The sequence below is a fragment of the Topomyia yanbarensis genome, chromosome 2 (genome assembly GCF_030247195.1).
Source record: "Topomyia yanbarensis strain Yona2022 chromosome 2, ASM3024719v1, whole genome shotgun sequence".
Classification (NCBI taxonomy): Eukaryota; Metazoa; Arthropoda; class Insecta; order Diptera; family Culicidae; genus Topomyia; species Topomyia yanbarensis.
This window is the reverse complement of record NC_080671.1, coordinates 8,037,616-8,063,251: the sequence shown is the minus strand read 5'-3', so window position 1 is coordinate 8,063,251 and position 25,636 is coordinate 8,037,616. Positions and strand designations below refer to the sequence as shown.

Genomic DNA, 25,636 nt, shown 5'->3' with positions numbered 1-25,636 from the left:
ATTTTCACCATTTGTTCAATAATGTTCGACTTTTTTAATCTTCGCCGTTTGTTTTTCTAATTTCCTGCTTTCAATTGATAAAGGAAAGCAGGAAACTAGAAAAACAAATGGCCAAGATTAAAAAAGTCGAACATTATTGAACAAATGGTGATATTTTATAGTTTGTTTTGGTTTTTCTCGATTAAACATTTTCTAACAAATGACTTTAATTTGTTTATTTGGTTGATTTTGTTGTTTTTAGCTCTTTTGTACATTCTTTTAATATTTAGTTTTCCTATTGTTTTTTACCTTTTGCCGTTGATCGCCGTTTAGATATTTTTAATTTTTGTGATAACTACATCTTTAATCTTGCCATTTCCTTTCTTTTATAAATACTATTAACAAAAATGGCGCTTTAAAAAGTCACCAAAACTGTCGAAGTGGTATTAAAAGCTCCCAAAGTATAAATAACTCTACGTTTTTTCCTTCATTGGCACTACAAAGAACTAGAAAAAAAAATGGTACATAAATATAAAATTTCAGTGTACTATACATAATATCAGTGAACTCCAATGGATTTCAAACATTGACTTTTTTGTACTCAGGCAATACACATTGGTGGGGGCCCGTACGTTGTACCCCCCCGGGCCCGTATTTTCTCTCTGCGGCCCTGCTTGGACATATTCAACTTTTTGGTCACACCTCTGTCCGGAGCATTTGGGATTCCGCTTTCACTACACGCTTGTGATCCTGATCACTAATAGAGCATCCGTTCTGATTGCATTTCTCCTTCCATTCTATTCTCAGAGCTTGGTAGTAACGTTTAATCACATGAATCACTGTTGACTGCACGATTCCGAGTTTCTTTCCGATAGGCCGATGAGAGAGTTGAGGATTTTCCAGGTGCTTGCGCAAAATCAATTCGTTGCTTTTCGGGTGACGACATTTTTTTCCAACTTTCGAACCAAGTTATTTGCATGAATGTTTAAATACATGCAAACATCTTTTTTCTGTAAATCACTACCAGCTAGTGGGAGATAGGAAAGTTAACACACACGACATTTTTTCCAACTTTCGAAAAATTGACAGCGATATAGTGTAAACAATACACTCCAAACTACTTCTACCCAAATCTTCAAGAGAAAATACCCAAAGGGTAATTTTCTTCAGCGTTTTTTCCGAGATGCTATTTAATGTGGGACACCCTTTAGTCTCAAGTAAAAGCCATAGGATGCTTGCTATTGAATTACCGGGTTGAGAAGTGCGATCATGAAGTAAATCCCTATATAAACTGGCAGTACCATGATATCTAGAAGATACAAAACTTATTAAAATGAGTGTTAAATTACTTAGGTTCTCAGACCCGTAGTCGCTTTGATCACATTGCCCACCTAGGACGGTCTCAATGCCCCGGAGAACCTTCAGAGTTAATTTTACACCTATTCCTCCGAAAATTCTTGACCGATTTCCAGCATCTTCCAAATTTGATATGATTGATGCAGTGATTCAATTGACTACTATTTAATTGCATCCCGATCTGACTTTCGATTTCGGAGTTACAAGCTTGGTTAGTGCGGTCACATAGGAATTTCCCATATACCTGTACCATCATGAAACTTAAACGGTTAAAAATCGCAAAGTGCGCAACCATGCCAAATAATTTAATTTCGACCGAATTTCTGACAACATTGCCCACGATGACTGTCAAATAAACTTGTTATTTTGGTTTCGACTTATTAGAGGATATGCGAAAGTATCTTGAATATATAGTATGTCCGTTGTGCTGGTATAATACGGAGCTGAATTGTGATGCATCCTAAATATGTAGTTATTATTAACATTCATAGATAATTGCACAACTAACTGTGGGTTGAGTCGGCTCGTTGAACATGTCAGATCGAAAATGATCTGAGATTTTCTTCAGATCCCGTAATTCCTGCACCCAGCATACTTTAAACTTCTTCACCAGATCCAATAACCAAGTGAATGCATTCAGAAATTTGGATCAGTGGATGATATTGAAATGTTTAAGCAGAAAAAATTTATAATCACCCAGAAGTAGACAAGCTTTCCTTAGTAGCTCCTTTTCAAGGGCTTACGATATAGTGTCTCATTGCACAATAGGCAAATAACATCTTTAAGTTATTCTCATCCTATAGTCAGGCATGAAGCGAATGATTTGGTTCAAGCAATTAACATGCTGTTGCCGTTGTAGCGTGCGAAAACGTAGAAAAAAATCCGTAGTTAATATTTTATGTGGCATGTGTTGTGTTGCCTCGTCTGCGGAAAGCTTTAAGTACGCTCGCAAAGATTACAGAAATGCCATTCGATCCTCTAAGCAAAGTGGCTGAAAAAGCCTTTGTACAAATTTCTCATGTCTCAACGTTGATTAAATAAGTTATTTTCGAAATCGAAAGATTTTAATGATAGTTCATTTAGAACAATTGAAAGTTTTGCCCTATGTAAGTCTCCTGGAGAAGATGGAATACTAATTCTACTTCAACGAAGATACGAATTTCAGAATTCTAGTCGGGGCACTGACTGGACATTGAAAACTCAGTTATCACATAGTTATTATTCAGCGTGCTGAGTATTAATCATGTGATCTTTGTGAATCCGATTATGGCAGTTCACATTGCATAATATGTAACTGCTCTTCAGTAATGCAATTGTGTATCCGGATTTTTTAGTTCTCCATACATAGAATAACCTATGTACAGTAGAGTGGGACATGGTTATATGAAAAAAATAAAATTTGGCTCCGAGTAACTTTTTGGGTTCCATTTAGCTCCCAGAACAACTCTGCAAATTTTTAACTCGATCGGTGAAACTATATTTTTGCGCCCACGGTTTAAAGTTTACATGGGATTTTGTATGGGAAAATTGTCTTTTGCAAATTAATTCTTCCAAGAGCCACCCGTTATCTCCTAAAAATAAACAGATTTTTAAGAAATTTGTCAAGGAAACAAAGTCTAGAAGACTGCAAAACGATCTGATGCTTGTGGAAAAAGTTACTAAACAAAAACCGATTGATGCCTTGAAGATTGATGAAAATTTCACTGTTCATAGCATCACTGCTTCTGACGGATTTATTATATATAAAATTTTTAACTTTCTTTTATTATGTACAAAAGAAGGCTCAATTTATAACTCAAAACCTTGCGAAGTGGCCAAATAGTATAGATAAACGATTTAGATACGTTAAGAGAGGATTAAAACAAAATTGCGTATAATTGGACAACCAACAGCAGTGGTGCTAGAAAAAATGAATATTTTTTCAATCGTCAGAGCATCAATTTGTTTTTGCTTAATAACTTTTTCCACAAGCATCAGATCGTTTCGTGGTTTTCGAGACTTTTTTTCTTTGTTAAATTTCCTATACAAGCCACATAACGATTTATTTTTAGGAAGTAATGTGCGACTCATGGAGGAATTATTTTGTAAAAGTTAACTTTCCCATACAAAATTCCATGTAAACTTTAAACAGTGGGCGCAAAAATATAGTTTCACCGATTGAGCTAAGAATTTGCACAGTTGTTCTAGGGTCCAAATGGTAACTAAAAAGTTGCTCGGAGCTGGAATCTAATTTTTGTCCCACCCTAATATCCATAAACCGCTAAGAATGGACTGGTGAATTCATTAAACAATGGTTTTTCTATAGACAAGCACCATCGTGATGCACCACGCTTAGTATCTCAGAAATGGCCGGAGGGGGGGGGGTATCTTTCGGTTCCCAGAAAAATGCCAAGGAATATGATTTTCACCAAATGCTTTCTGTGGCGATTCTCAGATACTTGTAGATTGAAATTAAACAAAGAAAAAATATCGATTTTTCGAAATCGTGAGAGTAGAAGACCGCCTTATCTGAAAAATTCTCTCGAAAATTCAACGTAAGGGGTTAGCTATTTTTTACATAGAATGAGTATGCAAAGTTTGAAATATATCGGTTCAGTAGTTCTAGAATGGCAGTTCACACCGCAAATCGTGTTTTTTTCCAGAGATGATCTACAAAAATCTCCATCACCCAGTCTACTGTCGATATTTTTGCATAGAAAAATTACAGAATATTAACTAAATGATACATTATAATGTACAAAAGTTTTGATCAATGCGCTTCACCCAAATTTCTAAAAAGTCGCAAGAAAGTGTTTTTTTCACGCTGAAACTTTTTACCCTTTTCAATGGCCTGAATTTAAACGAACAGAAATTATTTAAAAGAAAAATTTATAGCTTTGTTAATAAGTAACAAATCATATCAGATATCCTGCATTTACACAACATTATCTGCAGTTTTTGATAGAGTGAATTACAATATAACAATCGCTAAACCGGAGAAATTCGTAATCTACGGTTGATTTTGCAATTGTTTCGATCATAACTAACAAATCGAGAGGTAATGGTTGTCATTGGAGATTTCCAAGCACCCACATCTACATCTACAACAACAATAGCTCTTGGAGGCAGCTTGAGACCGTTGATATTTGTGCATTACTTCAATGTGTATTTAGTGCTCACCTGTCTTGCGCAACGATCTCAAATATTGCGTCTCATCTGTTCTAATGAGAAGTGCAGATTTCTTCAACAGCTTCAAGCCTTCGCTGATTGTGGTGTAACAAGAACCGCATTTGTGTAATTTCATAGAAGTTCCTGATAATCAAATGCTAACGAAAGACATTCTGGCAAAGCTCTGCCTCTCAGACCCCAGAAATGTTTTATGACTGCCTGGGAAAGATTTTACCCCCGTTCGACCTGGGTGTTTACTCGCCTGATATGGTTTAATCAATATAAAAAATGAAATATGTAGAATAACTAACCAATTCAATGAAATCTCACCTTGAACGGATCCCGGTCGTGCTGGGTCTGGTTGATGTACATCGACGTCCGCCGGCCAACGATCGAACGACATCCGATGGAGCTGCTACGCCTTCCGGACATCCGGTCTGCCGTCACCTGCAGCATGATGATTCGTTGAGTATTTCACTCTATCCTCAGAAGCACTGTTTTATCACACGCCAGCCAAACGGGGCACCCAAAAACCCTTTCCACAAACCCCGTAAATACTGGTATGCACTTTTTACTGGTTCACTTCTCACACCATATTTTTCCGAAGCTTCATTCCTTCGAATGGACCAGGAGAGAATAAAAACTTGCAACAGTTGCAGCCCCTGCACGATAAACTCTGCTCACCAGGAAAAAAAGAAGCAGTATGGGAAATGAATTGAATATTTATCTTCCTAGAACTTTCCACGAATAAATCAAATATTTCCTCCGCTAGGTTTCCTTTCCACACTTTCTTTTTTCTCTGTTGCGGTTATACGTTGGTTGGAAGAATAAAAAATTGGAATATTTACACTTCACACCACACCACAATCGGTCGACGGTTTTCTTTTGCAACGAAGCTCACTACTATGGTCGCATTATTCGGATTACAGTTTTATTGTGTTTTCACTTTACTACGGTTCTGAACGTTTCCATCAGGTTGGATTTTTTTGGCAGGATGTGATGATGGCGAATTGGCAACCCAGAATATTGGTGGGTCGAGTTCGATGTTTTATGAGAGAATTATTAATCTGAAAGAAGAAAAAACGAGTATAACGGCAGATGTTCTGAAAATCGGTGTTGCAATTTTGCAATCACTTTAATCCGCTTATAAAAAGTGATACCTAGTACAAAACTACTGAAACGTTATGAGTTGTGCGAATTTTATCCGAAAATCTAATTAACGTAGCTTTTTTTTGGCAAACTATTTCAATCTCCATGTTTTGATTAATCGCTTCTTTCCCGAGATAACCGATGGCACGATTAAACATAATACGTTACTGGGCGACAGAATAGTTTCCGGTGCTTATCGCAGAAGGAAAAACTTTCTCGATTGCTCTCCAGCAGGACATTTACTATATTTATCCACCAAAATCCCTCCCGGGTTATTTTTTGCCGCAAGATCCACCGAAAACGGTCATCCGAAGAAACGCCAGGATGATGGAATACAGCGATTTATAGCACTCCGCTTACGCGGAATGAAACTTTCTTTGGCGAATTTCTGCTGCGGATTTCAGTTTTCACCATCAAGGAGCGTGTCTCGTGAAAGTGGGTTCTTTTTCTTCGGTCGTTACTTTGCTGTAAAAGGAACACATTTCGGTGGTGCAGATCTCGGGGGCAATCTCCTGTCGGTATTCCCACGTAGGAGGGTAACAAATTTTGCGCAATTTGCATTCATCATCATTGCGGGGTACTTGTGAAAAAAAATTTGTCTCTGAGTAAAACGGTTGGAAACTAAATATCAGCTCTCTTTGCGGTTGACATTCATTTAACCTTTGCTGTATATATGAATGTGACATACGATTTTTTTTGTAATTTTGCGTAATTTAAAAACTGATCAAACAACTCTTCAAATTTAAAAGGAGCAGTACATATTGACGCTCTCAGCACTTTCCCATAAAGTGAAATGCTATTCCGCAAGCAAACCAACAATTTGTGTAAGCGCAATAAACTTGTCTTGCTTACCATCGTCTTCAAACGAAAAAAGAAAAAAAAACTTTTATCTGATGGAGGAATAAAATTGCTGCAATCGAATTTCTTTCGTTTGCCACCATTACATAGTGTAGTCATCACTTCAAAGTTTCATCTGCCATCGTTTCACTCTGATGTAATTTGAAGTAAAGCAAACGATAATGCACGTTGGAAATTCGCGCGACGAGCATCTTATCGCGTATTCATCCTGGCGTCTCCTCAGTCTCCACCCATGCCAGCAGCGACGCGTCGTCAATCGTCAATCCCATGCTGATCGGCAGAGAATTTCAATATATTCAGTGCATACACTACTCTAGCGCGCAATCATCAATCTTATTCGCCGAGGTTGATGTTGTTTATTTTCCATTCGACAGAAACGATATTTCCCGTCATCTCGCATCATGTATTCCCTGGGCTCGTACCGTCAGCCGGCTACCTAATGGAACCATGGCATCAGGGTGGTTAGAAAGTCAGTGCCGGTAGGCTTTACCTGAGCAATTATGGATGATGCCATTTTGGGAGGAGCTGTCGTAGGAACGTGGGAAGATGATTCATCAAAATTCTAACGAGATGTAGTTAAATTTTGAGTAAAGCACTTAGGATAGGTCTAACAATAAATAAACAACCCCATCGCTTTTGTCCTTTGTAATGGGTGGTTCTGGATTATGAAGGATCATTTGTAATAATGTTGCACAATGCTACATAACTACCTAATGATTGAAGGGTTCACTGGCTTCGGTATTTTCAATCAAAAGTTCATCGCCTCTTACATACTCAGTGACCCCGCTTCAGTTCACGCCGCAGAACTATCTGCTATTCAGTATACCCTTGGTGTCATTGACACATTACCGCAGACCATTACTTCATCGTCTCGGATAGTTTGAGTTCCATTGACGCGATGCGCTCGATGAAACATGGAAAGAACTCCTCGTATTTTTTGGGGAAAATACGGGAGCTACTGAGTGCTTTATCTGACAATTTTTTCCAGATTACCTTGGTGTGGGTCCCCTCTCATTGCTCCATTCCGGGCAATGAGAAGGCGGACTCCTTAGCTAAGGTGGGTGCCCTAGAAGGTGACGTTTTTGAAAGACCAATTTGCATCCACGAATTTTTCAGTTTTACTCATCAGAGAACCGTCGAAAGTTGACAAACCTCGTGGAGCAATGGGGAGCTAGGAAGGTGGCTACATTCGATAGTCCCTAAGGTATCGACGAAACCTTGGTTTAAGGGGATGGATGTGGGTCGTAATTTCATTCGTGTGATGTCCCGACTCATGACAAACCATTATACGCTGGATGCACATCTCCGGCGTATTGGGCTCGTGGAAAGTGGTATCTGCGCTTGTGGCAACGGCTATCACGATATCGAGCACATTGTCTGGGCGTGCACCGAGTACAGTTTCGCCAGGTCTCGGCTTATGGAAACCCTCCGGGCCCGATGAAGACCACCCAATGTCCCGGTTCGAGATGTGCTGGCAAGCCTGTCCTCTCTATGTCCCTTATATACACCTTCGCAAAAACCATCAGTATAAAAATTTAACTGCCCCTCTTATTTCCTATCATTCTCAGAAACGCTATATTCCACCTGTATCATACACCTACGAAGGTTAATGACTTTCTTCCCTGCCATCTTTATCCACCCTCCCTCCCCTGACTCTTATACCCAGAAGTATCACCCTTTACCCCCCCCCCCCCCCCCTCATCCACCGAATAGCTCCCCGAAGCATTTAGCTCTTTCTGTCTCTTCTAGTTCTAACTATTATATTATATAATCTCATTGAAAATGCCCAACTCTACTACCACAAAAAATAACTCTAATTAATCTCCCCGAATCTTTACAAAATTAAATCACGCCCTCTATTTATTCCTAGTTTTAAGATAGTTTTAAAAATTGTCCGCCTTAGTTAAAAATTATTTCCTTCAAAAATCTCCCTGCTAGAAATGCTAATCTTACGAAAATTATATTACCCCCTTGTGTATATGTATAGCTATAAATTCTCCTTAGTTTAATTAAAAAAACAATATGTAATCCCCTAGTTTTAAGTAATTTGAAATGTAAAACAAACCAATATTGGCACCTTTAAGCTAACGCAAACCTGCCTTATCAAATAAACAAATTGAATAAAAAAACTACCTAATGAGAAAATTGGTTTAAAATATTTGTGTGCGTGAAGGGAAAAACACCAATAATTTTAACAAGTCAATGATTTGTGTGCCGACTTTTTCAGTATCTAGCAGAATTGACTTAATCTCCAGCAATCAGAGCTTCCTTGCTCGCAGTTGTTTGTTTGTGAACAAAAGTCATGGATAATTTTTTTTAAAGATTTACTGTCTCCGTGGAAAACAATTCAATCATAAATTCATAAACAAATAAAGCACGATTTCGTGAACTGAGTAATTTGCGGAAATCGTGACCAAGTTTCTGAAATAATGAATAATTAACTTCGTTTTTCATGAATATATTTATGTTTTCAACAAACTAGTTCGCTCAAAAATATTCATAGCGTTACATTCCGATGTTTAGCTTAGTTAGTGTGGTTTTTCCCTGGACATGTTTAATTTTTGTTATGATTCTTGTTCATAATTTGGGGATACATTGGATACAGTATATCAACTAAAAGAACCGACATTTAAACGATTTCAGGAGTTTTGCTGCGGTTTTCGTAATTTTTCATTACGTTACCGTGATTTTTAATCAAGAGTTTACTATCGCATTTTTCTGGCAGTGTAGTTCGATTTATATTCATCCTCCATATCGTGATATTTTATTCACGACTTTTGTATCGGATTTTTCGAGCAAAGTAGTGTGATTTACGTTCGTAATTAATGGATCTTAGTCACGATTTTTCTAATTCATAGCTTGAGCTTGAGCTTGTGCGACACCCCCTGGCTGCTACTCCGTTATCGATCTGGACTAGCTGAAGTTGCACAGGGAATCAGTAGATAATTATGCTTGGGAGTAGCGAAACATCTTTCAATGTGCAACTCCTGGTAATCCTAAAGTGTTTATTGATCAATACCGGCACCGGCTAGGCCCGAACGTAGGTCGCGGAAGGAAAGGGAAGGAATGGTTAGTCCGATACTTGCTTTTGCTAGAGGCCGTATATACTACTGCGCACTCCACAAGTATTTGAGGATATTTTTGTTAGTAAGAGTATAGAAGTTGGATTTACTTCTTCTTTACCGACGTCAGAGAGGTGATTCCAACTACCTGGACTAGATATCGATCCACCAATTTCATGGACCGGGACCAACGGCTTACTTCCCTTCCGAAGGAAGACGTGACCACAGATTTTTTCACCTCAGAAAAATCTCAACGACCTCGTCTGGAATTGAACCCAGGCCAACTGGAATGAGTGACGGTCACGCTTACCACTCAACCACCGGCGCCGTCATTAGTCACGATTTGTCTAATTTTTATGCAATTAATTGTTATATGTTAAATGTTATTTGGCATGTGGAATAATGTGCTATGTTTGTTTCTTTATTATTGGCTTTAACCCTAAGGGTCATCCGCCTGATAGATTAAAAAAAACAATGTACATTTCATTTACCAGAGTTTGTAATTATAGTTTGTTTTCATGGATAGTTGAGCATCGATTGAACAGGAATTCCTTTTTACTATTATGGTGCCTTGATGATTCATACGCTGGTGAAACGGTGCTGCTCTTCAAGGTCCGCGTTGAACCTCCGTTACTCCCGTTCGGGTTACGAGAAGCGTTCGCGTAATACGGGGTAAATTGATGATTTGATCGAGAGTGAGACGGTGTGGTTCACTGAACATTACCTCGCGGTGATTTTTCTTTTATCTACATGGACCCAAAGATTCCTGCGTCTTTTAGGAAAGCCAATAAGCTCACCTCCCGAATCGGATCGTTGGAGAGCATTTCTCGAGTGGAAAGTGGCAGTTGGTGTTGTTTGCGTAGATCGTGCAACTTCCTGTAGTTGATGAGTATATACTCCACCGTTAACCGAGTCCTACAGGTTTCGCAATGCGGGGGGTTGGTACGGGTTACATTGTGGGCATGGGTAAGTCTTGTGTGACCGACTCGGATGCGGGACAGGATCTTTTGTTCGAGTCGACTGTCCCGGTCCGTCCATGTCTCTAGATTGCCCTTGATCTTCTGGAAGTGGCCTTGACTACTTCTCCAGTGCGATACGAAGTCGTTCTCCACTTGTTTTCGGAAATCATCAAGAATGTCAGCGGAAGGGATTTCCTTACTGATCAGTCTCCGCACTCGGTACCCTGTAGAGGCTAAGCGGTCCGCATTTTCATTCCTGGGGATTCCGCTGTGTCCTGGAACCCAGCAGATGGTTGTAAGAGGGTCACGCAAACCTTCGATAGCCTGGACATATGGATGCGATGACTCTCCTGAAGTTATGGCAGAGATTACGGACTGGGAATCTGTAAAAATAACAACGGGTAGGTCTTCGGTCTTTCTCGTCAAGGCTAGGGCAATAGCTGCGGCTTCAGCGGGAAAGACGGAACACTGTGGGGGCGAAAGGCAAGACCTGCTCCGATACCGCTCACTCCCACCCCAACTCCTTGGTCCGATTTGGACCCGTCCGTAAACAGCTTCTCGTGGTTATTAAACTTCTCCTCGACCAACTGATGATAGCTGGCTAGAGCGAAATTACGGTTCGCCCCTGCTCCAACTGATTGTGCAAGGCTTGTGTCGACATTTGGTGCTGTGGTATTTCGTTTACGTGATCCGAGTCTGTGCAAACGGGCCAACTGCGGTAGGGGTGATCGGGAGTATTTTTCGTGAACTTTGTTAACTATGTCCAGAATCGTGCAGTCATCGCCGGATGTCCTTTTGAGAAAACCAATAGCCCGCCTCAACGTGACCACTGCTACTGCCCAGCGACAGGAAAGGATGCCAGCTTCCGAGCAGGCACTCTCCGCGGGTGTACTAGGTAGAAGACCAGATGCGAGTCGTGCCGTGCTGTTGTATAGTGGGCCAAGGATACTCACTAATCCTTCCAAGTTCCGACAGGTTATTTCCAATCCATAGTACAAACGACTAAGAACTAAGGCTTGGCTTATATTGAGAGCGGTCCTTCGGTTGCATTTCGGGTGTCTAGAGCAGATCGTCCGTAGGAGTCTTTTTCGACTTTCGCAATCTCTTTTGAGCTGTCGGAAATGTTGGGTGAAAGTCAGCTTTCGGTCCAGCATTATACCGAGGATCCGAACTTCTTTTCGGAATGGTATGATGGAGTCTTCCAGCCGCACTGGCCTGTCGGTGGTTCGGTGATTGGATGTACAGCAGTGGGCGATCACGCATTTACTGGCGGATAGCCGGAAACCAACTGAAATTGCCCATTTTCTCACGGCGTTTATGGCTGCCTGCAGTTTTATTTTGTTTCTGGCGATGGACTTTCCCGTCACAACTAGCACAATATCGTCTGCGTATACAAAAATAAAAATGCCCTTCGGTAGGGTTGCAAAGAGGGATTGCATGCTCACCAGGAACAGTGTCACTGCTAACACCGATCCTAGTGGAACCCCGTTTTCTTCCGTAAATAACTCTGAGCAGCTGCCGCCGATTCCGACACGGAATCTCCGATTTGCCAGGTACTGTTGAATAAAAAGACCAAGGTTCCCACGGATCCCCCGGTTATGTAATTGCTGTAGTACTCCTTTCCTCCATAAAGTGTTGTAGGCTTTGTCGACATCAAGTACTGCAATGTCAGCATGAACTCCATCCGTCTTCGCCTGATCCAACACTTCTCCGAGGGATCCGAGGTACATATCGGTACCCATCTCCTTCTTATATCTACTACTCACACCTATTACTACGGATTTGAAGGTTTTCTACGGATATACGGAACCGCAGATGAAATTTATGGAATATTTTTTTCTACGGATATCTACGGATTTATCTTGGTGTACTTTTAAAGAAGGATACCAACAATGATCCATGGATATTTTTCCTATTAGGAAAACACCTTATTTAAGCATAAGTCTTAAAATGAAGAATCTGAAAAAGCATGTTGAGTGTTAAGGCATACCAGCGATAGAAAAAAACAAGTTGAAAGTGTAGTCTCTGCTTTATAAAACACTTTCCAAAAGTTATTCCGATTTCGGTGATAATTAGTCGGAGACTTTGAATAATTGTTTATAGATTAAAGTGACCAAACGTTCCGGATTAGCCGAGACAGTCCCGGATTGGAAGAACATATGATTAGATGTCCTGGAAAGTGTCCAGCATTTTTCAAAATATTGATTATTATTTCGAAGTACCTCAGAAATGTTGTTATTGGACAAACCAGTTAAAACGCCGGGAAACGTGCAAATTGAGAGGATTGACGTCCACGATGACTTTGACTACTAGTATGAGCTGATGAATCTTCGCATCATTGTCTAACTAGAATTGTGCAGATAAATTGAAAATGTTCAACTTCAATAGGTTCTTTAATTAATCTTCTGTAGTAATATTGACTTCGATATGCTGTAGCTCTGTGTTATGAGTGATATGATTTTTATTTCTGTTAATTTGAATGGAAAATTGTACACTGGTAGAATATATTCGTAATATATTCGTACAGAATTTTTTTATAAAATACGCGAATTTTTCGAAAATATGGCAAACCATTCGTAGTTCTATTGAAACACTTTTATTTTTCATTACGGATTTTTCGTGAAAACCACGAAACGACTTTCGTTGGCTTATTACGAATCAGCTTTACTACATTCCAAACGAATTGTTCGCTGCTATATACGAAAGTCTTTATAATATTTTCCAGCACCATTCGTCAAACCGTCAACGTCAAAAGACATTCAATAGAGGTAGAATATGGAGTCCTTGTTGTTATACGTCAAATCATTGTTGATCATCACGACGGTCTCGGTCTGACTACTGGGTAACCGTATTCTTGTCCGCCGGTTTCAGCAAGATTTCCTGAACCTCTTTTGCTTCCAGTTGATCCAGAATCCGGATCAGTACGGATTCAATTGAGCCATCGCGAACTGCTTGTTGGTTTTGTATGAATTAGTTTGAGTTTTTCTCTGCCGGAGCAATGTCAAAATAATATGCTATTAAATACGACCTGCGAAATTGTTCGTAATATTCAGAAACGTTTATTAAAATAAACGAAACATTTTGTTCCATTCAAGAAAAATAATGTTTTTAACGATGACATTCGTGCAATGTAAATTAAATAAGTATTATTTACGAAATCTTTTGTTCATCAACCGGCCATTTATTTACACCACTATCTTTCTAGTCTTCAATAATAATGAGCAAGTTGAAATAAAACCGATGTTTCCAGATCGATCCCTTTAATTAAAAAAAAAATCGGTGCTCTCAAACATCGATCCCAATAGATCGAATGCGACCAACGAAATCGTTCGTAATGTACATAAACGTTTATTAAAATTAACGAAACATTACGTTTCATCCACGAGAAATAACATCGTTTCAACGATAACATTCGTGCGGTATACACTAAATATGTAAAATTTACGAAACTTTTTGTTCGTCAAGTGGCCATTTCTTGATACCACAATAAAATCGATTTGTACAGAACGATTTCTTTCAAATAAAAAAACGGTGTTGTCAAACATCAATCCCAAAAGATTGAATGATAAAAATAAGAGGCTAATTTATTTATTTATTTGCTCATTTATTTATTTATTTATTTATCACACACATCAGCAGGCCGCACTCTACCCCAATGATGGAAACTTAAACATTTTACTTCTAAAAAACTGCAGGGATCGATTTCTTATTGATGTCGGAGACAAATGAAGGTCGAACGGGTGCGCCACACGATAGAAAGGGCGTTATTGTCCCGTGATAGCCGGATTCAGAATCATTCGGTTGTTTTGACACCATCTGCTGAAAGTTTCAAATTGCTGCTGCAAATAAAATGCGTCCGTTCGTTTCTTAATTGTGTTGAACATTTTTAGTTCATCTGCATACGACAACCGTGGCCCTTTTAGCTGATAGTTTACATCGTTGAAATAGAAAGTGAATATGAATGGTCTGAGATGACTTCCTTGCGTAATACCAGACCTTGCGGAGAACAGTTTGGAGTATGCATCACCTATGTTCACACTAAGTTGACGGCCAACGAGATAGGATCGGAACCATCGGAGGAGTGATCCACTGAAACCAGCGATTGCGATATCGTGATTGATTTTGTCGAAAGCTGCAGCTAAGTCAGTATATTTAACATCAGTTTGTTGATTCGCATCGACCCTTCGGACACAAAAGAGGTTAGAGATAGTAGATTCGTCGTCGTCGATTGCTTCGGCATAAATCCGTGTTGGTCTTTAGAAATATATTCCTTACAGTGAAAAGACACTGACTCCAGCACGACTAACTCAAAGAGCTTGGAAATGGCATAGAGTGCAGATATTCCTCTTTTATTGTCAATGTTCATCTTATCACCTTTTTTGTGGACAGGAAAGATGAAACTTTAGTGTGGAAACTTACCGTGATTTAATTTTTTATCGGTGCCGACAGCATAAAGTGCTAAGCCACTTTACGCTTATCCGGCGGCATACCGCAGACTTATTCAATAAAAATTCCAAAAATTTTCCTGACTCCTGCGGTAGAAGACGAAGGGTAAAGATATCGGAAAACTGAGCTTGCTCAAATGATTCAGTTCCAGGCTTTCCTCATTAATGAATACAACTTCAACCCGGAATTGAGTTTGGGCACACAATCCCTAAATGGGCTGAACAACGGTATTTGGAACACTTTCTTTTTTGGGTGAAAAACAAATCAACGGACAATCTGGCATCTATGACTATATGACTTTCCACGAAAAATAGAAATTTTGTTAAATCATTAACGTGAAAAATTTATCACCATATACAGATTGGCATAAAATTGAAAATGATTAGGGATATCTTCCAAATATCGCAAATACAAATACTCGTGGACTATCATGGATATATGAATATGATTTTGTGAGCTATTTCATGGGTACGCATGGTGAGTTGTAACTAATATACAGTAATAACACGTTTTTATCAACAACCGAAAAATTTTGGTTGATAAAACGGGGAAGTTGATAAAATCGGGAAATTTTTTTAACTTCCTTTAGAATTAATTAGAAGCAACCTGAGAATAATCTCACGCTGTTAGTTTGCAGAAAAATTAAACCTAATGCCTTACCAGTGCAAAAAATCGTATTTAATCGAACCGTCCGATACTTGTCTAATCCAACTTCCAAGCATAGGATCGATCTTCCAGATAAACTCATTATGAATACAAATGTATTCTGTCAACGAAATTTAACAATAAATCTTCTTAAAAGCACGATGTCGAAATTATTCTTTGATTTATTAAATATAGAGCGTTGGTAGTTCACTGCCATTCTACGCCTATGTTCCAAAACTGACAACTAAGAAAAAGGCGATTGAAGATGAAAATTAAATTAGCGATCAAAAGAGAAACGGTGGATCAAATGAAGTTTCACCGTCTAAAATTTCGTTCATATTAAACGTTTCCAGTTTAGTTTTTCATCAGAAAAATTCAATTTTCGGAAGATTCTACGAAAAATGCTCAGTGGGAAAACCTGATAGCAATCGAAAAATTTCAGCCACCATACACACAAATGATGTTGTCTATTCATTTTGTTTACGAAAGTGTGCGCTGAGAGCTTTCTGGTTAAGCGGACGATTTCAAGATTTACTAAAATCGGAAATGGATGAGCGCGCCATGTTTTAAGTTTTTGGAAGCGACGACAGTGATGAATAGTTTTGCTGGATCGATCTCACTATTGTAGTTAATAATATCGTATCCATATCTTAGTTAATAAAACTATTTCTTTCCACAAAGTTAATATTTCCTGGTTCGGTTTTTTTTATTAGTGAAACAGCTATGCGTATAATTTGAACAATGGGACAAACAGGTTTGATGTTTTTTAGGGTTTTACATCATCAAACAATATTCCGTATCGGATATCAAAGATCAAAGAACCGGCACACTTATTGTTATGGAAATAGGCGGTTTGAGCCTAGGTCTGTGACTTTCGACTGGCACGACCTATTCTCGTTGGTAAGGACTGGTTGGTGTGTTCCGACTTACAAATGAAAAGATCAATTCGCTTGGATGACACAGGATCTAAACACAGAGAACAGGAACAAAACAATAGCTGATTCAATCCAGAACTATGTTTTGATTTTTTTCCTTCGATGGAGTATGGCACAGACGGAAAATGTCACTTCTGAGAATGACAAAAAATAATGAAAGAGGCACTTAAATCTGTATATTGGTGGTTTTTGCAAAGGTGTATACGAGTAACATGTAGAGGAGATCGCAGTTTGTCAGTACGTCCCGACCCGAGACATTTAGGGTTTTTTCTCGGGCACGAAGGGCATCCAATAATTAAAATCTGGCAGAACAATACTCGGCGCATGCCCAGACAATATATTCGATATCGTGATAACCGTCGCCACAAGTGCAGTTACCACTATTCGCGAGCCCAGTACGTCAGAGATAGCGTCTAACGTGTAGTGAATGGACGTGAGCTGTGACATCACACGAATGAAATCCTGACTTACATCCATTCCCATAAACCAAGGTTTTGTTCATACCTATCCAATTCTCATGTTTCTGGCAACGCCACTGCCATGGGAACAAAGCAGATCACTTTCCGAAAAGCATTATTCAAATAAAATTCACCTGTTTGCAAATTGGAACTACTGGCAGTGGATAGTTCAACAGTTCAACTAATCTCGGCATTACTTTCCACACCTCTAATCCAATTTAACTTTTATGATTTACATGCACACAAATGCAATCAATCGAATCACACGGTAGAATTTGTGATAAACTTTATGGAACACATCAGCTCCCTATTTAGCATCTAGGATGGGATGTTGCCATGCACACGAGAGGGCAGCACAGTTTTTCCTACACACACACACTTTTGAAATTCTATTCACTTGAACCATAACGCGTCCGAATGTTTTCGAGCCAAAAAAGTTGAGATTTAATTCATTTGCATGGAAATTACTTTCAAACCCCTACCCCGGTCCTAGTTGTTTGGTGCGGGGGCGGACAAGCAAAGTATCCTAAAATGCGCTATTCACTAGGGAATGGAAATCAGTAACTATGACCGTAACAACAGTGATTAAAACATGGAATAAATTGCGGGATGCGAAGTTAATCGTAGAAAAGTTCCTCGAGTTATAATCGGTACTATCGTGTTCGGAACCAGCTCAGTCGACTAGAAACACGACAGCTCAGTGGAGATAAACAAGCAAAATTATGTTGATTGCTGCTGAAGTTAGTGCGAAAGTTGCGAGGAAAAATTTTCTGAGCTGCAGAAAGCTTGTCTGCGTTCTATGTGAATATGTGCTTACAATTATTATTAAAAGTACACGTCTGGGGATTAGTCAACGTCTAGACATTTTTTGGTCAATTCGCAAATATGAATACTTTTAGCTCTATCCAATTAAGTTCCTCTAAACCATGTATTGAACTATATGGCAATGATCCAATCCAGCAGTACGTCTCATTGTTCTTTCTGAAAGTTTCAAACTTCTAGAAATCCTTGTAAGGCGTTAAGCTCATTTTTGCCCATAAACCAATCCTGATTACAATGAACGTACGTCCTGTCCCTTGGAGTATGGGGCAGGGTTACCATACTCACAGATTTTTCTGTAATGTCACCGATTTTTTTCATAATTTTTGATCACAGATTCTTTTTCACATATGACAGATTTTTGGCATTTCGATGAAAATTTCACAGATTTTTGAAAATATTGTGATTTTTCACAGATTTTTTGGAAATTTATCACAGATTTCCACAGATTTTTTTCCTTTTTTAGTCATCACAGATGGTAAAGAGATTTTTTTGATCGAAACACAGATTTCAATGTGGCATCCCTGGTATGGGGGAGTTTTTCAACACACAACATGCTACGAGGTTCCTCCGCCTCACCAGGACCCTGGTGTAAGGGAGTCTCTCTACGACCCGCAGACAAACCATTTACTTCATATGAAAAATTCTTTTACACTTATACTTACAGTAGGGTCACTGCCCCCTAATTCAGCTTAGCTCCTCTATTCATCCCACCCATTTGAACACATTAGTTAGAACAGTATCTGCTATCTGTATTCAACGCATTAGCTCAAATGGTAGGATGAATAAGGGCACGTTGTACTCGACTTTTCGCTTCGCTCAAACGCGAGCATTTCCCAGGTAAAAAGTCTAACTGTACTACTTTTGAGGAATGAAGCAAACATAATTATACCTCCAGTCACTCTAAGTCGAGTTATTAACGAAATAGTGTAACATCCTGACTAATGAGATGAATAAGGGCTCGTCTACCCTATCTACAATATAATTATTTATTGTTTTCTCCATGGAAATGGCCCTCCAGGTTATAGCATGCGAATAGATAAATAGTAAATTATAAAATAAGTATGAATAAGTGTGTTATTTCAAGGAACACACTAAATTGTTACCCGAAAATCGAACCTAAAAAGAGACTCCGCCAAAGGCGCTAGAAGACCAAGCTACGGTCCTCGGGATTAGTCTCAGTTATTAGCACTACTTACTTTTGCGAGCGAATCTTGCCTAAATCAGAAGTTATAGCTACCGTAAACCGGGGTGACTTTGATCACTCGAAACTTTTGTCGTAGATCGCTTATTAAACCAGAATAGTCAACCGAATCATTTCAATTTGCAATGATTTTTACTCTAAACTTATAAAATACTAATTTGTTATACTTTTTGAGTATATTGTTCGGTTTTTTTGGTACAAAAATTACAAAAAAACCTAAATATGACTTTACCTAGTTATTACGAAGCTTCGCAAAGTGTCTATTTTTTATAAAACAAATAAATCTCAGGTTTGAGCAAGAGTAATAAATTTCAAGCGAGTTTTTATTTTCCTTTATATTGGGATGTGCAAATTTAGTTTTAAGAGTTTTTTCTGTGAAACAGGTTGGCAAGTATTTAAAATTATTTTAAGCTAAAATTCGCAACATTTTTTTTTATTGTTCAATAATTCAACGTGTTGAAATGGATGAAACTTTTTGTACATTGATAAAGCACTGAAATAAAACAATTTTAGCAGTTTTAAAGGTTTTCAGAATATTTTGTTCTAGTTGAACACAAATTATACGAATTTTTGTTATTCGAATTTTACAGCAACATTGCAATACTTTGTATAATACCAATTTTTTTTTTTTTTTTTTTTTTTTAATAGCCCGCCTCTTACCCCCACACCAAAAAGCTCACAAACGGAGCCCCCTGGTAGTGGACACATCAGTTCTCAGCGTACAAAAAAAAGGTCAGCACAACAAAACAAAGTTACGAATCGCGGAAACGCTGAGAACAAAAAAAAAACAATACGAGACCGACAAAACACAAAATTTGACAAGAAGCTACGGCGAGTACCCAGCGGAAAAGAATCCTTTTAAGGGTCCCATCGTAGCTTTGCAGGAAGCTCATAATAATTTAAATTTATTTATTACTTATTGCTATAAAAAATGCATTTATCAATTGTTTTTATTTAAAAAATGTTAACCAATTATAGCTAAAGGAATAAGCTCGATTGGTGGTGAACGAAGTTTATATTAAAAATTCTCCTATTTTATTTTTTAAAATTAGTTTCAATTTTGCTTGGAAACGAGTGCGACATGTTATTTGCTTTAAATCCGTAGGAAGCTGGTTGAATAGCTTAGGTCCGATGAAAGAAATGCGTCTTTGACCAAGGTTCGTGGATACTCTGGAGTATAATAAATGATTGGCTTGTCTGGTGCTGTGAGCTCGAATTCCTGTCGTAAATTCTAGATTATTATGAGCAATAGTATTATGCAAAGCATTGTGGATGTACATTATTGTTTGGTAGTTAGTCAACCCAAGCAAAGGTAAAATGTTATGGGTATTATTATTGTATAACAAAATAGTAGGGTACATAAATGGTTTTTTATAAATAATTTTAAGACATCTGTTTTGAAGCGTTTGTAGCTTTTTCAGATTCGAAATACTGGCACGGCCCCACACAGATACAAGGTAGTTCAGCAATGAGTGGATGTGCGCATAATAAAATTTTAGAAGTACATGCTGGGGAACAAAAGAGCATACTTTACGCATAGCCCCACATAACGATGCAACTTTTCTCTCTATAGATGTTATATGCTCAATCCAGGAGAGTGTGGGGTCTAAGTGAAGTCCTAAATATTTGAAGCAGTTAGTTTCTTTGAAATATTTGAAGCAGTTAGTTTCTTTCTTCAATTAACATCTATTTAACAGTATCTGTATTTGATCCGGAACAATTTCGGATAACTGAGTGACTACTCATTCGCACAGTGACTCTCAGAGCGTGTAGACGTTTTTTCAATCCGTTCAGTGAAGCGCTGTTAAGCAAAGCTAGCTTATTCACTTTCAAGGTTATCTCCGCCCCTTCGAGGAATTAAATTCAATTTTTGTGTTTGTGTTAACCGTTATTTGACCATCAGAACAGTGGCAGTGTTTCACATCTTGTGAACAACCTGAAGCCGGTATAAAAGATAAGTAGTGCATTGGGAAATAGCCCCGTGTCAAAATGACTTCCCCTGACAATGGTTCGCTTCAAGGTGAGATGGACGTCGAAGCAAAATCGACTTTGTTCAAGGTATACCCATACTCCGCCACCTGGTTCTTCGTGATCTTCTTCCGGGCCAAAGACAAAAATTGTTTGAATTTATTGTGTATTTCTCGAGTTCTGGCGGAATGATATTAGTCGTAACAGAAAATTCGTCTTGATACGCTTTGGATGATAGGGAATAGTGCAGGTAAATTCTCATGGGCTCAGACATTATACAACTCCTTTCAAACGCCATAAATATGGTCTGTGCCAAATTTCACAACTATTAAAACACATGACATGATCTCAATAACTCATAAATACACTAAAATATGGTTTTCATGTAGGATCTATCGGACCATGGTGATGGTGTTTTCATGGTTTGGTCCCATTTAAAACACTATCAAAACACCATGAAGTGGGGATGAAAGTAGACCGTGACTATGCGGATATTATGGGCACTTTATGAAGGAGACAGAGTATATGTACCAACTAATCGGGTGAAAATCTGTGGGGTCATCTTCGATTCGAGTTTGAAATGCGCGGATCTACTGAGACATGGGGTTGATTGTTTTAGCATCAGTTGCATCCTGGCGCAAACCTTCTTGAGTCAGGGTCTAGGGCAATTTGTTTCCACCAGTTCTTCATACGACTAAAGCCACTTCTTCTTCAGTTTTCGCTTCATTATCGTCCAATTGCACGGAAGTGGGGACAATTTCATGAATTCATCTCTTTTGGGATGAACTGGACCTAATTGTGATTCTAACGTTACAGCAAAGCCTTGCTGTTATCGCAGCGGAATAGATCTGGCCATAACGTAACTGAAGCATCATAAAATCTGTTTGTTCAGGCACACTCTTTTATATACTTCAGAAGTCCTAGTTTAACCTTCCACAAAATACTGATTTTCTTACAACAGGAACAATTTTTGTGCCAAAGCATTATGCTTTTGCGATAATTTATTCGCAAAAATAAATTTTAATCTGATTGCAACCGTGAACAGTAAAGTTCGAGCCCGGCATTTATTTGAAATCAAATTGAAATTGTTTAAGGCTACTGTTAGGTTGTTTATTTGCTCAGTGACGCTTGGAGCGGGGACGAATTTGCTGCACAATTCAGGGTTAGGATATTTCGGCGTGATGGCAATGATATCTTTGACAAATAAACAAAAGATCAGTTGTGCAAAGTGACTTCCTTGTGCGAAACCTAGACATTTGAGCTACGGTTAAGCCTGACGTTCGTTGGTTTTGATTGCCCTAAAGGATAAATCGAGCAATCGACAAACAAAGCTTAGTGACCTAAGACAAGTGACTTTGTTTTACTAAAATTGGAAAATAATTCACTCTGAAAATCAGTACATATATTATTGCTGATAGTTTTTATTGACTATTAAGACGGGCAGAAATCACCAAACTGAATTGAATGTCTATGACATCAAACAGAGTTTATATTTGTGCAATCAGTGAAAATAAATTGAAAACTCATTGAACTGGAACTTTTTTCGATGATAAAGCACGAATAAACAAATAAACAAAGCGAATTGAGAACAATCTTTGATATCTTATTTGGTAATCATAACCTGAAAATAAAATAACATTTGATTTGAAGTTGACATCAAAATGCTATTCCGTTTTTTCCGTAATTTTGATGTTTGACTTTGCACAAGCTCAAGCTCAAGTGAAGAAAGTATTTATTTTAGCAGCAAACTATACATTTAAATATTTCGAGGAATCACGGTATTTCAGTCTGCGACTAGTACTGTGAAAATGTTAATTTTTTTAATCAAAAAAATTAAAAAAGATAAACGCACAACCAATTTACGCCAAACATTGTTGCCCTCAAACGGCAACAATGTTTGGCGAACATAAGATAATGAGCCAATCTCCCACAGGGCCCAGTGCGAATACCACAGACGCTGTTTTCCAATTACATTTAAATACGCTCCAATGCCAAACGATGTAACCGGCACTGTGGAATCCACGTTGTTTGTCTCCCCAAATCTATCATTAGGTTTTCATTAGCTTTTCTGCCAATCTGCAAACAATGACGCGACTATAACACAAAAAAGTCAACTTCCAATCCCACCAAACAGAGTGAAAGCAACAAAAAAAAGCTCAATTTACTTTATCCGGGGTTGATTTTTTATTCGACATCCGCCGCACAAACAAACGGTTGATCTGCGTGGTATTCCCGGGGCCAGGTGGATTCGAAATAAGGACGAACAGAAATCAATTACGATATTATTTATTCCCATGCTGCCAACCCGACCACAACCACCCACAAAAGTTGGGGTTGAGCGACAGCTGAAAATGACGTACCATGCCAGCTGTCACGAATTAAAAACTTCAGCAATTTTGATGATCACCGGCTATTCCACTGGAAAGGAAGGAGGGGAGATTTATTCGTTTTTGCGTTTTCTGAATACACTGGTTTAACTGTTGGGCGGGAAAATTGGCCAGAAATGCTCAATTTATCGTTTTATGATGGTAATTTTTTTTTAATTTCTTCACGGTCGAGGAAGTCAAAAAAGAATTCAGGAAATAATAACATAACCAATTTTTAAAGCACAAAGCTAGTACAATAATTCCACTAGTATCGAGATACTTTTTGACGTTAAACCATCATTCCATCTCAATTACAGTTATGCCCGGTTTGTTGAGCTGGATCTGGAACTATGCATCTCACTGATGGATTGGCGAGTATCATCAATACGCTGGCACTACCCCATATGGTTTTTGAAAGCTTAATCTGTGTTCTGTTTATTTTTGCTAGAGGGAGATTGGCGTTCTCAATCCTTTTCCTCGTTTTCACAGTGACATGATAGACGTGAATAGAAAGGATCAATTATATTGGTTATTGTAAGATCAAATTGAATGAGGAAAAGTGATAGCCGTTTAATTGACAAACCGAAATCCAATTCAGTCCTGATTTTTTATGTTCCTTCCGATCCAACATCTATTTCCGGTTTCGCTAAGGAATCTCCTGTTACCGGTTGGAAAAGGGTAAACTGGGGACAAATCATTTACCCACAGCGCTTTACTTGCTAACAATAATCGTTGTTGTCAGTTTTCATTTCGTCACGTTTGCTTCAAATGGCACTTGACAGGCTACGGAATTTATATTTTCTTCTAACACACCATCATATCGTCAAGCGAAATCTTGGTTGGCACAGCACCAATTCATTGGCTTCGATCCAACTGGAATCGACTTTAAGGCCCGTACACAATGAGAGCGGCATTGCGATACAGCAGCAGAGCGGAAAACGCGAATAGTACCTACTAAAATCGCCTCCATTGCTATGTTGCAATGTATGCGCGTTTTTTGTTCGCTCTTTCGCAGCGTAAACATAATCAAAGTAGGTGCAGTTTTTATTTTGAATTCCAATGTTTTGTGACTGTTACTGATTTATATTCAAATAAAATGCATTATTTCCGTGTTCCTTGGGCAAAGAAGTTTTTACGCCAATTTTAGAATTAGATTCATACGAGATAGTGAGACTTCACTGTAGTACAGGACAGATAGGTATCGCGTAATGAACCAACTAGCTTAGGTGTTACGGAACAGTTCGTTGCGTGCTCCACTCATACTGCAGGGTTAGGTTTCTAGAAGAGGTCTCACTTCAGGAACTGAACAGTGGGGGTGTGTGGGGTTATTCAGAGTGTAGTAGTGTGTGTTAGGAGTGTAGTGTAGTAGTAGTGATAGTATATATATATATATAGATATATATATATATATATATATATTATATATATATATATATATATATATATATATATATATATAATATATATATATATATATATATATATATAATATTATATATATATAATATATATATATATATATATATATATATATATATATATATATATATATATATATATATATATATATATATATATATATATATATATATATATATATATATATATATATATATATATATATATATATATATATATATATATATATATATATATATATATATATATATATATATATATATATATATATATATATATATAGTACAAATTACAATCAGAACTGTCAGTCATCATCCAAAGTTAGTTATTATCAATAGACAGAAATAAGCATTACAAATCTCAATACAGAAAGCTATGTATCTACTGAACAGAACTTTTTATACTCGTTAACAGTGCAACGCTGAAAAAATATTTTGAACCGATATGGAAGAGAAGATTCAATATTTTAATATTTCTGGAAGACCGATAGCTTAGCTTTATCCGACATTGAAAGGTGTGGGTCAATTTTCGATTTTTAAACTCAAACCAGACCATGTCTACTTCGAAACTTCAGAAGTTCTGTAAACTTCTCTTTAGCTCGACGGCATCCGTGTTCCATTTGATGACACTGCCGTTATTGAGAATGCCAATCGCCCTATTCCGATCTAGTAATTTGTTGCCATATACAAAAAATAATTGAACTTCAAACTTCCGATAATAGCTTCGAACTACAATGAATTGTAGGTGAGATTTAAATATATTTGTAAAATTTAATGAATTCCTGTTGAGTTCTACCTTCAGGAAAGTTATAAATGTCAAGAGAGATTTATTAAATTTTGAATAGTTTGCTATGCTTTCCGATTCTA

At 38.0% G+C, this 25,636-nt stretch overlaps 2 protein-coding genes across 3 annotated transcripts in view; both read right to left on the bottom strand.

Annotated features, from left to right (window-relative positions):
* Positions 1-25,636, bottom strand: part of LOC131678918 (uncharacterized) — a 402,100-nt gene that overhangs the window by 308,122 nt on the left and 68,342 nt on the right. Inside the window, exons 2-3 of one of the 2 annotated variants that reach the window (XM_058959359.1) lie at positions 5,167-5,549; positions 4,813-5,097 (exon numbers count right to left, since the gene is read on the bottom strand). In XM_058959359.1, the coding sequence (XP_058815342.1) occupies positions 4,813-4,938 (126 nt within the window). In that variant the 5' untranslated portion in view covers positions 4,939-5,097; positions 5,167-5,549. Of the gene's footprint in view, positions 1-4,812; positions 5,550-25,636 lie in introns of both variants that reach the window. The other variant, XM_058959358.1, reaches the window with a different exon arrangement.
* On the bottom strand, positions 10,298-17,013 carry LOC131679308 (uncharacterized). Its single transcript, XM_058960016.1, has 3 exons — positions 17,008-17,013; positions 11,020-12,303; positions 10,298-10,978 (listed from the first exon to the last, which is right to left on the bottom strand). The coding sequence occupies exons 1-3, from the start codon at positions 17,011-17,013 to the stop codon at positions 10,298-10,300; spliced, it is 1,971 nt and encodes a 656-aa protein (XP_058815999.1).

What these genes read in the sequence shown, in the direction of transcription:
- LOC131679308 (XM_058960016.1), bottom strand. An exon ending in ACCAAGGAGTTGGGGTGGGA is followed by an intron (nt 10,979 to 11,019) that starts GTGAGCGGTATC and finishes TCGCCCCCACAG; the next exon opens with TGTTCCGTCTTTCCCGCTGA.